Source organism: Podarcis melisellensis, assembly GCF_964234715.1.
Source record: "Podarcis melisellensis genome assembly, chromosome: 9".
Lineage (NCBI taxonomy): Eukaryota > Metazoa > Chordata > Lepidosauria > Squamata > Lacertidae > Podarcis > Podarcis melisellensis.
This window is the reverse complement of record NC_138541.1, coordinates 24,304,442-24,315,795: the sequence shown is the minus strand read 5'-3', so window position 1 is coordinate 24,315,795 and position 11,354 is coordinate 24,304,442. Positions and strand designations below refer to the sequence as shown.

The following is an 11,354-nucleotide window of genomic DNA, read 5'->3' as shown; positions in this document are numbered from 1 at the left end:
TCAAAACAAGGCATTATTTAATGTTCAACTGTGTTCTACAACACAAACCACGTTTTTATCACCAGACATCTCGCCCACAATTCAAAAAGTAGAATTAAACCAACAAATCCACACTTATTTCAATGAGTTGTGCTGGATTGTGGCCCTTGTATCTGTCAAATGTCCAAGCATAGATATCTAACATTTTAACTGCACATGAAAAATGTATTTTTAAATACCTATTAATCTAAAGTTAGTTTATATAAAAACAAGAAACATAGATAGCAATGGACAGGCTGGTGGTACATGTTTTACACAAAATATTTCATTTGAACAAGAGCAAATTGATAAAAAGACAGAATATAAATAGGCAGAATGCTTCAAAAATAATACAAAAGTTCAAAAATGTCACTTTTCAAAGAGGCATTCCACCCCTATATGTCCCACCAAAGACGATTCTGATTTCTATTCAATGCTGCTGTCCTTAATCCTCACATTTTATAACTGGCACTGATCCAGCATCTGAAACAAGGCTGCAGTCACTCCCCTATTCCCCAGTAGGGATCTTCAGATGGTCCGCAGAACACCCAGAGTCAGCAGAGGTACTCTGACCTTGAGCCTTCACTTTTGAAGGTCATCTGAGAATCCATACTTGACCTAGAACACAGCAGTAGTCTTTCTGACTCATCGGTGTTCCGCCGAGCCCAAAGCTCCCCACCTGCCACCACGGAACGTGGTTTGAGGGAAAGGGTTTCAAATTTGACGTAAGTCTCTTTTTCAAGGTCATCTTCCCTGACAGGTTTTGGTTTCCTGTGAAGCATTAAGACTTTATACAGTAAGAAAAATATCAACGGTAAGACAACGGCACAGGCCACCCCACCAGCTACCAGCAAAATGGGAATCTGATAATCATCTTCCACGGTAATTCCATCAGTGGAGAAAATGATGCATTGGTCCTTTGTAGGTGGGGTCCCTTTGGGAACAACACAGGCCATATATTGTGTGCTGGGTTCCAAACCATCTATGGTGACTTTGTTTTTCGAGGGGTCAGTGCTCAGGGGCAGCATGTCTTTCTCCCCATACTTTGAGTACAACACAGTCAAAGAAGAGTTGCTTGTGACATTGGCAGTTTTCCATGTTAAGGTCACTCTTTCGTCAGTTTCAGGAATTACTCTTAGGTTTTTTACTGCACTGTTTTTTTCAGCTCCTGCTGCTGCGCTGAGGGATGTCCCATCATCCTTCTTGCTAACATCACCTGGTTGTTTCTTGCCTCCGTTTGTATTTGATTTGGAGTTCTTTCTTCCATCTGGCATTGACTTGGCTGGTTTTTTGTCGCTGCTTCTGACAGTTGTAGGCCTTTCACTGGTAGCCACTGTTGTAGGAGAAGAAGTGCTTGTAGGCAATGTTGAAGGAGAAGCGGTGGTTGCATTCAAGGATTCTTGTTTGACCTCTTCCTGGGTGGTGTTTTGCTGGTCTGCTCCAGTCTTTTTCCCGTACTTTTGTGGAGAAACAGTTGTGGTGACAACGCCAACAACAGTGACTGTAACAGCAGCTTCTGACATTCCAGCCAAATTTTTGGCCTTGCATCTGTAGTCACCTGCATCCTTGTAGGAAATGCCGGTCAAGCTGATGATGGACCATCTTACACCTTCACCGGGACTTTCTTGAATAACTGGAAAACAATTCAATGCAGGTGAGTATGATAACCTGAACACGAAGCAGCAGCATTCATACTACCTTAGTGTGCTTTTTGTGGTGTTACAACATACGTTTCAAATGCAAAGGAACCTTTTTCATAGGGCTACAACATTTCACTGATTAAGATCAATAAGTTGATTAAGGTCAACCCATTAAAAACCTTTAAGTCTGATTAATCAGACACCATCTTAGAAGAAACATTTCTCCTGCAGTATATCGTATTTTAATCCAAAATCCACTGGACTCTGTAGGACTTAATTCTACACAAATATATGCAAGGGTGGGCTGTAAATCTGTTTCAGGGATGTGAAACTGGTTGAATGGCCCAGGATCCAAGTCAGCCCTACATACAATGATCTATGAAAACTGATTTCTTGTTCTGCCTCTCAGACCAGCAGCATCCAATACAAAATATCTAATACATTTCTAAAAGGAAACACAGACCCTGGGTAAGTGCCCGGAACCTCTGGAATTTCACACCGCTTGGAGACTGGGGTGGTGTTCAACATAAGGAAGGAGAGGGCAGCAAGAGAAGCATCATTCATATCCCTGCCATCCATTTCACCACACTTCCTCTCTACACATGAGTAATGCATGAAGACGGCTATAGTGGCTGGCCAAGACTACCTAGTGAGCTTCATGGCTGAGTGGGCATTTGAATTTCAGCCCACCACTCTTGATAACTACACCCCTATTTTGGTTCTGAGTGATCTCACAGGTCACTGTCAACTCAAGGTAAAATAACCTCTAGACCCCCTTTTGCTTGAGATTCAATACCTGTATAGTTCACTGGCACATTGTCTGACCTAACCCAGGTGAGTTGTGGGGTGGGATAGCCAGTTGCATCACAGCGCAGTAGGACGTTGCTTCCCAGGGGCGAGGTGATCTTTGTGGCCGAGGTCATGACGGATGGTTTCAAGCACTGTTCCAGCTCTGCTCTTTGGAACAAAATCCCAGCCAGGCTCTCAGGTCCACTGCAGGCCACAAAAGGGTCCAGAAGCAAAATGGCAGTATCCACAATTTTGGAAAATTCAATTAGCTTGGAAATCCGACAGTCACAATACCATGGGTTGTCTTGCAAGCCTGAAAACAGAAGAACAGTATGCTCATAGTCTTGCTAGCAATGCAACTCAGTGTACATATTGCTGGCTTAAAACACAGCTAGGCCTTTCTTTTTCTCATTTCAGATAAAAGCTAGCTTGAAAGAAACACAATATTTTATAAGAAATGACAGGGAAAGGCCATAGCTCAGTGGCAGAGGGTCTGGTTTTCTATAGTGGCCAACTGAATGCCTTCCAGAGATCCACAAGCATGAAGAAAATACCAACCGCCAGCTTCTGCAGGCAACTTGCTTACACAGCCCATGCAGGAAGCTGATGGGCAGAAGAGGTGAAGCCTGCTTTCTGCAGGCATCAGTTACGTAGGCAAGTTCTTGGCAGGGATAGGAGCATAGGAAGCTGCCTTATACTGAGTCAGACCATTGCACTGCTGGGACAAAGGGCAGGGAGCCCAACAGTAGGTAGAGACAATGAAAGCCAGAGCAAACTAATTCTAGCCTTGTCCCCATTCTCCTCCCTCCTGAGTTTCTACAGGGTCAACTCTGAGACTCGGGAGGAGGAAGCCAACAGGCAGTGCCAGGCCCTGGAGTGGTTGTCAGTAGGAAAGTGGGCTTTGAGGACTCAAGGCTCAGGTTGGTGGGTGGTGCCCCATTTGCCCTAACAGAGCAGCCTCCACTAGACACTAGAGGCAATGTCTTAGCAATAAGCCTACAGTGCCATCTATCTTGTGCTGTTGTTTTAGCCTCATCCTGCTTCTCATTCTTTAAGCAGCTGAAGTTATGTCTGAAAACATAGGGGGGAAAGCTTAAGTTACACCAAGCCAGGCCTTTGATCCATCTAGTTCAGTGCTGTCTGCAATGACTGCCAGTGACTCTCTAGGATCAGTCATCTCTCCCAGCCCTATAAGATGAGGGCATCGCCCTCCCTCCCTCTCCCTTCTCCACACCCTGAAATGTTTCTGTCAAGGTGGAAGTCATGGAAGCAAAGAGGACAGGTAGCAATGGGCCAACTGCTTGAAATATTTTGAAATATCTTCCCATTGTACTTTCTCCTTTTAGCCCACTCCAAAATTTGAACCACATTACACTCCAACGAAAAAAGGAGGAGTCCAGGTACATCTCACTAACGTCTCACTAATGCCCCCACCAATCCGTGTGCCTCATTTTGCTGCCTGCTCCCCTTTTCCCTCACACTCAGATGAATCTGTCAGTAGTGACAACTGGAATTGCAAACTCTTAAGTTTGTCCTTACAAGCCCTTTAGGAAGTGTAATAGCTAAGTGCTAAAGCTTCTTCTTTGCATGCAGGTGGTCTCCAGTTCAATCCATGTCATCTCAGGAGAGAACCTCGCCTGACATCCTGGAGAGCTGCTGCCAGTCAGTGTAGACAATACTGAGTGAGATGGACCAATGGTCTGACTCAATAGAAGGCAGCTTCCTATGTTCACTTAGTTCCAAACCTTGATGCTATCGTTAGAGTAGAAGGCACCAGAAATTACGGTATATTTAAACCTGTGCAACCAACCCAAGCATCCAAATTAGAATGAATAATCTGTGCACATGGTTAAAGATTTGAAAAGAGAACAATTTGGGGGGGAGGGGTTAAAGGAGAGGGAGGGAGGGAAAAAATGGATAAATGAGTAGGGACAAAAGAATATAGTATTATGCACAACTAATAGGAGGATGATTTTGATGTATGTTATAGTTAGATTTTCAACTGAATGATTTTTTTGTAAGTTATTCGACGAGCCTGGAGGAAAGTGTGATGATGAAGAAGAAGAAGAAGAAGAAGAAGAAGAAGAAGAAGAAGAAGAAGAAGAGGAAGAAGAAAAACAACCCATGCAGATCTGAACATTGCTAAAGGGCCCAGCAGAGAAATTCAGAAGGAATAGGCGCTACCGAACAGGAGAAAGATTGGGGAAATGAGAGACAAAATCAACATTCTAAGCATGAATCTCTATTGCAGCTGATTCAATAAATGAATCCCTAATTCAGGGCAGTTGTGCACCAGCTCCCTTGTGCAGAAACAGCGCAAGGAACCTTAAATGGCTCCCAGAATTTCCAATACTGAGTTTTATTTTAGAATTGGAGATGCAGGACTTCTGTTTTGTTGGCTTTTGGCACTGCCAATTCTGCATGCAAAACAAGATAATTTGTGAGGGGGCACCTGATATTGAAACAAGATCAGCAGCAACGATTTATGAGAAGATAGTGCAAGAGAAGAATCAATCCGCAGGAGAAATGAGAAGTGATTTAAAAAGTCATATGTACAGCATAACCTTCAAAGTGGGACATTCAGAAACTGGTGCTCAGTTCCAACTATAAAAGGAACAGCACCCTCTGCTGAACAGCGATTTGTACTACCTAAGTTGTCTAGCAAAGTAACACCGCAAGGATAACTTTGGAATTTGGACAACCCCAAAAACCGTGTTTCCCAAAGCGTAGTGAATGCATCCCTGGGGATACATGAAAGGGTCTTAAAGAGTGCACAGCAGAATATTTTTATTTTATTTTCTTGTAGTTAAATCATATTATTAATACTACCCCCAAATTATATCTGTCCTAGAAGGGGTATTCAGCAGGAGTATGCAATTCTTGAAGGATTAGGAAACACTGCTATATAACATATAAAGTTAGCAAACTCATTCTCTGAATGTGGACAATGGTGCATATTTGACCTGGCACATATTTGTATGTGCTACTTGAACAGCCCATCACTGCACAGGAGAGATGTAACAGCAGGCTTTGTGAAACCTCAAGAGTTGCCCCCATATTAATATGCATATTTGTAGAACACATGTGCAAAAGTACAATCTTTAGAGGGGTGGAAAAGTAGGGAGCCCACTCCAAAGCTGCTCTGTGAGGAGCTCAATGGACATGGAATACTGACTGCCTCTTGAAGAAAACAGAAAACTGGGGTTAGGAATTGAATGGAATGTTCTGGAAAAGGGTATCCTGAGCAGAATCACATGACACTGCTACATATTTTTGCAGAACCCACATGTGTGGTTATAATACCAAAGCCAATGACTTGGTGTATGCCCCGCCCCCACCGGATCGTGAATGGAACTTTTGTCAGGTCAGTTCCTTTAAGACGCTTAAAGCAAACATGTCACAGTAATGCACATCTGCAGGGGGTTCTGGTCAGCACATCAAAAGCTCACAAGGCACACAAGCAGTGGCAGTGCTTCCTGCTAGTCAGCAAAGCAGACCATAGGAATTGTGGGTGCTCCAATCAACACAATAGACAGCACTGATCAAACTATTCTAACCAAATTCCAGATCTTGCTGTTCTCACATTCCTTTCATACTAAAATGCCAAACTAAAATTTAGGGAAACAGCAGTGCAAGAAATGTATGGCCAAAACTATTTTTCAATGGCCCAGGGACTCATTCAAGATTCAGGCCAGCTGGCACAGTTCAAAGAAGGAATTTCACGATATTTGCCAGCTTACCTAATATGACCCTCTGTATTATGGATTCTGCATTCCTGGGTTCTGTGTTTCTGGGCAATCCTGTTTCAGAAAAAGGAAGCAAGATATCCAAGATGTCTGATGGCAGAGAGGTTAATTTGTTGCTAGATATGTCCAGGTACGTGAGATTCCTCAGATATTTGCCGGCCTCAGCAGGAATGCTGGTCATTAGGTTGTTGTGTAAGTCAAGTGTTCGGAGGTTAGGCATCTCAGCCAAAGATTCCCAAGGGAAACTCGACAGCAAATTCCCATCCAGGCGCAATTCATGCAATAGTTTTAAATTATAGAAGCTGCTCGTGTCAATGTTTGCTATAGAGTTGTAGGTAAGCCACAGGTATTTGAGATCCACCAGGTAGTAGAAGGCTTCAGTCGGGATCTTTCGTATGACAGTCTTTTCTATCCGGAGTTTCACTGTATCCACTGGAACATTTACAGGTATCTCAAACATATCAGGATCATTGCACAGCACAGACCTAAGGTCAAACAAAAAGAAAGAGAGGCAATAATGAATTGTTTTCAATGAAGTTTTCAAGGAACCCTATTTCCCTCACAGCTACAAGTCCCATAGTAGTTTAACAAACAATCCCATGGAACTCTGGGAATTATAGCTCTTTGAGGGCAACAGGGTACTCCTAACAAACTGCGGTTCGCAGGATTATTTGAGGGAAGCCATGGGTGTTTAAAGTGGCATGATACTACTTGAAATGTATAGTGTTGATAGGGCCGTAGCACAGTCACATGATGGCAATGGGCCCAAGATGGGCCTTTTTGCTTTGCCAACCTGTGTTGCAGACAGGCATTCTCCTCTTCCTCACCTATCTTCTGCCCTGGAATGTGACAGTGGTTACACCACTCAGTTAAGCCCCATTGCTGCTAGCCAAGGGTTTGGATTGCTGCCTAACCCAGTCAATAGCACAGTATAAAGGGGGTCATGATAACCCAGGCTTCCTCAACCTCGGCCCTCCAGATGTTTTGAGACTACAATCCCCATCATCCCTGACCACTGGGTCCTGCTAGCTAGGGATCATGGGAGTTGTAGGCCAAAAACATCTGGAGGGCCGAGGTTGAGGAAGCCTGTAATAACCCTTCAAACCCTCATGTCAAGTCTACTCTTTCATTGCAGGTTGATGTTAAGTGAGCAGAGGAGGATGTAGCCTACACCAGAGGAAGTCCACAAGGTGCTGAACAACACTGGCTGGGGATGACAGGAATCAGAGACTGAAAACAGATGACGGCAACCACTCTTCGTCCCCAGTGGTCTCACACCAAACCAATTGCCTTCAGCGGGTGTTGCGCTCCTTCTGAGGTACACATACAAAGTGCCCATGACACACTTCCTCCAAATTGAGAGGGCACAACAGTCTCAGACACTCACCTGGCTTGATGTTTCAGGCAGATTTACTTGAGCATCAGCTACTCTCCTCAGGTGTAAGAAAAGTCAGAACTGAGAGGACGGCAGATGACACTCCTCTGCTTAACCATGTGCTCCCCTCACCTGCCATCTGACAGTACAATAGTACAATAGTACCGTCTAGGAACTGATTTAGCCCCTCATTTTTTATTTTCTATCTGTCCCTAGGCCACCTTTCAGGGTAAAAGCCCTCACAAGGCAGCTTACATTTAAAACAACAATAAAACCTAACATCACATTTCAATAAAAATTTGATCATTCAAAGCAGCCTAAAACACCACACAGGAAAACAGCATGATACACTTCATAATAATGATGATGATAAAATGTAATCAGACGTGCTATGTGTCCTTTAAGAGAAAGACATCCAAAATAAACTGGTTTTGAAAACCAAGTTATAGCCTCTACTACTAGGGCCATAAGCATATTACTCAGGATTTCAACAAGGCCCAGCACCTCGTGCCTAACAGTCTCATCTGCCGTTTGTGGTATCACCTACCAGAGGCCAGAAGCAGAGGCTAAGCATGATTCAAGAAGGAACATGGGCACGGACAATGCCAGATGACTGACAGCATACATGATTTAACTATTCTTATTAAGCTGCCATAAGATTGCAGCATATTTGTGCAAGAGAAGAAGAACTGCACAATTCCTAAAGACAAACCCCTTTTCTAACTGACCCCTAATTCCATGAATCTCCAACCAGAGAAAGACTAATGAGTTCACAATAGGATTATGTAAGAACAAATGGTGAAAACGAAACCTTAAATGTGGAGCACCAGAGCCAAAGAACCTTCAAGCACAATTTATAACATATCTAGACTCAAAAAGTGTCTGGAATGCTTCTGAATTTATTTTCTGAAGGAAGGATTTTCAAAACCACTTCATCTAATTGAGCTGACATTTTGTTCCCTTCCCCCACTCAATGGCATTTGGGAAGATAAGGCAGTGCAGTCCAAAGCGTATCTACTCCCACTGTAAATTGGTATAAGACAGCAACATATTTGTGCAAGAAAAAAAGAACTGCATAAATCCTAAAACCAAACCCCTTTTCTAGCTAACCATTATATCTGGCTTTAGAAAACTAAAATATATCAAAAAAATAAACTAAATGATATTTGCATGTGCTGAAAATAACCATCCTCTCGTGAATTCCATGAAGCTGCTGAGGCAGGGTCCAAAAAGGCTAAGCCTATCATATTAAAAATCTCATTTTAGAAATTCTAGACAGTTGGATTTTTACTTTCATTTGTGTTTCACCTTATGCTGCACCATCCATTATTCCCAACAGTTCTTAACATTTGTTAGTCACTTTAAGCAAATCAATGTCTCAAAGCCACTCACGATTAGAAAAAAAGATAAAACCAATAAGAAGTCAACAATTTAGCAAACAGTGTAATACAAACTGCAGGTGTTTGTATTGCTTTTATGTCCTTTGTCTCAAATAAGGTACAATACAACTAAATGAACATTGTTTTCTTTTCCAAATTGAGAATAAAAGACATGTTTTGAATCTATCATTACAAATTGTGTTGAAGTTTCCAGGCCTTAGCTTCACTCCAGTGGTGTTGCTGAGGACCCCACCGCCCACCGAAGAAACAGGCTTCTGTCAATCGATTGCCCCACCATATTTGCAAATGATTGCTGTGGGGCCACAGAATCCACTCCATCCTGAAGGCTGGGTTGCACAAATAGTTTGTGGCCTACAATCAAGTCCCTGAACCTTCTCTTGGCTCAGTGCACCATCCTTCTCTGTTCCACCAATTATCTGCTTGGAATGGAACAAAGCTGAAAATTCGTGGGCACAATTGCTCTCATAGAATTCTGGACCTGGGTATCAGTATCTTCTTTGTTTCAAATCTGGCTTCCCTACGGAATGAATAACTGTAAAAAAGTGATGTGCACTGACTAGATGTTCTTTAAAACTATTTTCAAAATACTGGCATTGCAGAAGGATGTAGATTCTAGGGGCATTTGTCTCAAGCAATGAAGGAAACAGTTCTATACTCGCTCACTTACCAGTAAAGCCACAAAGAGTATAGTGGCGGTTACTTCTGAGTAGACATGTATAGGCTTGCATTGACATTTCCCCCTGCAGTTTCAGCCCCCTTTACTGCAATCCAATTAGATCAGACTTTGCGGCCAGCTCCCCTGCCTATGCACGTAGCTTACTATAAGAGTGCAAAGCGGGGTGGGGGGGTGGGAATTCTAATTTCTCCCCTGGTATATTAATTTGCTGCAGAAATAACTTGCTAAGCACTTGAACCACTGTAGCATTTACACCAATCACTAGTAGCATTGGATTTTTTTTGAAATTTCATCGGCTGCTTTCCTGTGGTTGTACTGAGTAGCATTTTCTTTTGAACAGAACAGAAAAGAAAAGCCTACCTTGTTCCAGTGTCGTCCCCTCTGCCATGATAGATGCAAGTGCACTGAGATGGGCAGAAACTATCGACTTCTTCCAAAAAGCTCATCACAATGCAGACAGCAGCAATCAGATACATGACTTCCTTCCAGGACAATTGATATACCCAAAACCTAAAATCTTTTATTCCTAGGCACTCCCTCTGTGTGCCACGGCTGTGAACATAGGCATCCATTTAGTAAGAACAGATTACCCTGGATTAACCAAGAGCTGCAGTTACTTAACCTTCAAATGTATTCTGCAAAGGATCAGTTGAAACAGCTCGCTCCTTATTGTGTCAAAGGAGGAATATATTACCTTTAAATTGCAACCATCCTAAAGAGGGACTCTTTAAATATCAAATGAAATTAAAGTGGGGAAATGTCACCAGAGTAATTCACAGTTTAGACAGCCATTGCAAGTAAAACACTACCTTTTAATTTTTAAAAAAATGCTCTGTGCTTTGAATAACTGTGAAGCACACCTATATTACACAGCAAAAATAAAACACCAAATTGGGAAGCACAGAAATGCTTTTTGACTGGGTGCTATTGTAAAAGACCAATTATTTTAAATTAACAGCTGAATAAAATTAGCTGTACACAGATGGAGACCCATGAAGCATAAAGGAACTGATAATCATTTAATGAAATATACTTACAATTAGTAGCAGATGGTACCAATAATCTGAGTGCAATAATCTTGAAAAGTGGCTTCCTTTTGATTAAAAACTTAACTGTTTGTCCTTTGCTCTTCATTAAAAACAATCACATATTTGCTTTTTTAAAAAAGCACAGATTAGCTATCAGATCTAATTACTTTCTTTGAGAATAGTTTCAGTAAAAATCACTTTGAAACATATGAGAACTGGGAAGAGAAGGTGTATTGCTCACTACTGTTTTCCTGGTGACATTTCTTTGCTTTTAAGAAAAGAAACAGGAATATTGGCTGTTTAAAAATATACTTGTTACTGTAATGTGGTTTATATTCTTGATGAAAATGTACCATCCCGTCCTCCCTCAACCTAACAGGTACAAAACTGACTAATAATTGTGGGAAAGGATATAAACCAGTCAAAAACACTAATCTCTGAAGTCTTGATTTTTATTGATGTTTTATTATAGATACTAAGGGCACACGCCTATGAAATATTGTGCTTGTACAATGAACCACAAGGGTCCTTTTGCTAATACAATGCTGCAGCAGATAGCTTGGCACCAGGGGTCAGCAACCATACAGCCTGGGCCAGCCAGGACCCTGGTACATCTCGGGGAATAAAATATATGGTGCTTGTTACCATCATAGCTACCACAGGATCCAGCTATGGAGTCAAA

The 11,354-nt window shown here is 42.2% G+C and overlaps 1 protein-coding gene across 8 annotated transcripts; it reads right to left on the bottom strand.

Moving 5' to 3' along the window:
- On the bottom strand, window positions 1–11,150 carry LRIT3 (leucine rich repeat, Ig-like and transmembrane domains 3). 8 transcript variants are annotated; one of them, XM_081924974.1, is made up of 4 exons: window positions 10,682–11,150; window positions 6,188–6,678; window positions 2,455–2,760; window positions 1–1,651 (listed from the first exon to the last, which is right to left on the bottom strand). In XM_081924974.1, the coding sequence occupies exons 2-4, from the start codon at window positions 6,651–6,653 to the stop codon at window positions 573–575; spliced, it is 1,851 nt and encodes a 616-aa protein (XP_081781100.1). In that variant the 5' UTR covers window positions 6,654–6,678; window positions 10,682–11,150; the 3' UTR covers window positions 1–572. The 8 variants fall into 8 exon arrangements, with proteins under 8 accessions (XP_081781100.1, XP_081781095.1, XP_081781096.1 ...); XM_081924969.1 differs by lacking the exon at window positions 10,682–11,150 and adding an exon at window positions 10,005–10,544; XM_081924970.1 differs by lacking the exon at window positions 10,682–11,150 and adding an exon at window positions 9,243–9,809.
- Between the last annotated feature and the right edge of the window lie 204 nt (window positions 11,151–11,354).

Excerpts from the sequence above, each read along its gene's own strand:
- LRIT3 (XM_081924969.1), bottom strand. The coding sequence starts at position 10,216 with ATGGATGCCTATGTTCACAGCCGTGGCACACAGAGGGAGTGCCTAGGA. Across the intron at positions 6,679-10,004 it reads GGGGACGACACTGGAACAAG|GTCTGTGCTGTGCAATGATC; the intron begins GTAGGCTTTTCT and ends GTTTGACCTTAG. Across the intron at positions 2,761-6,187 it reads AATACAGAGGGTCATATTAG|GCTTGCAAGACAACCCATGG; the intron begins GTAAGCTGGCAA and ends TTCTGTTTTCAG.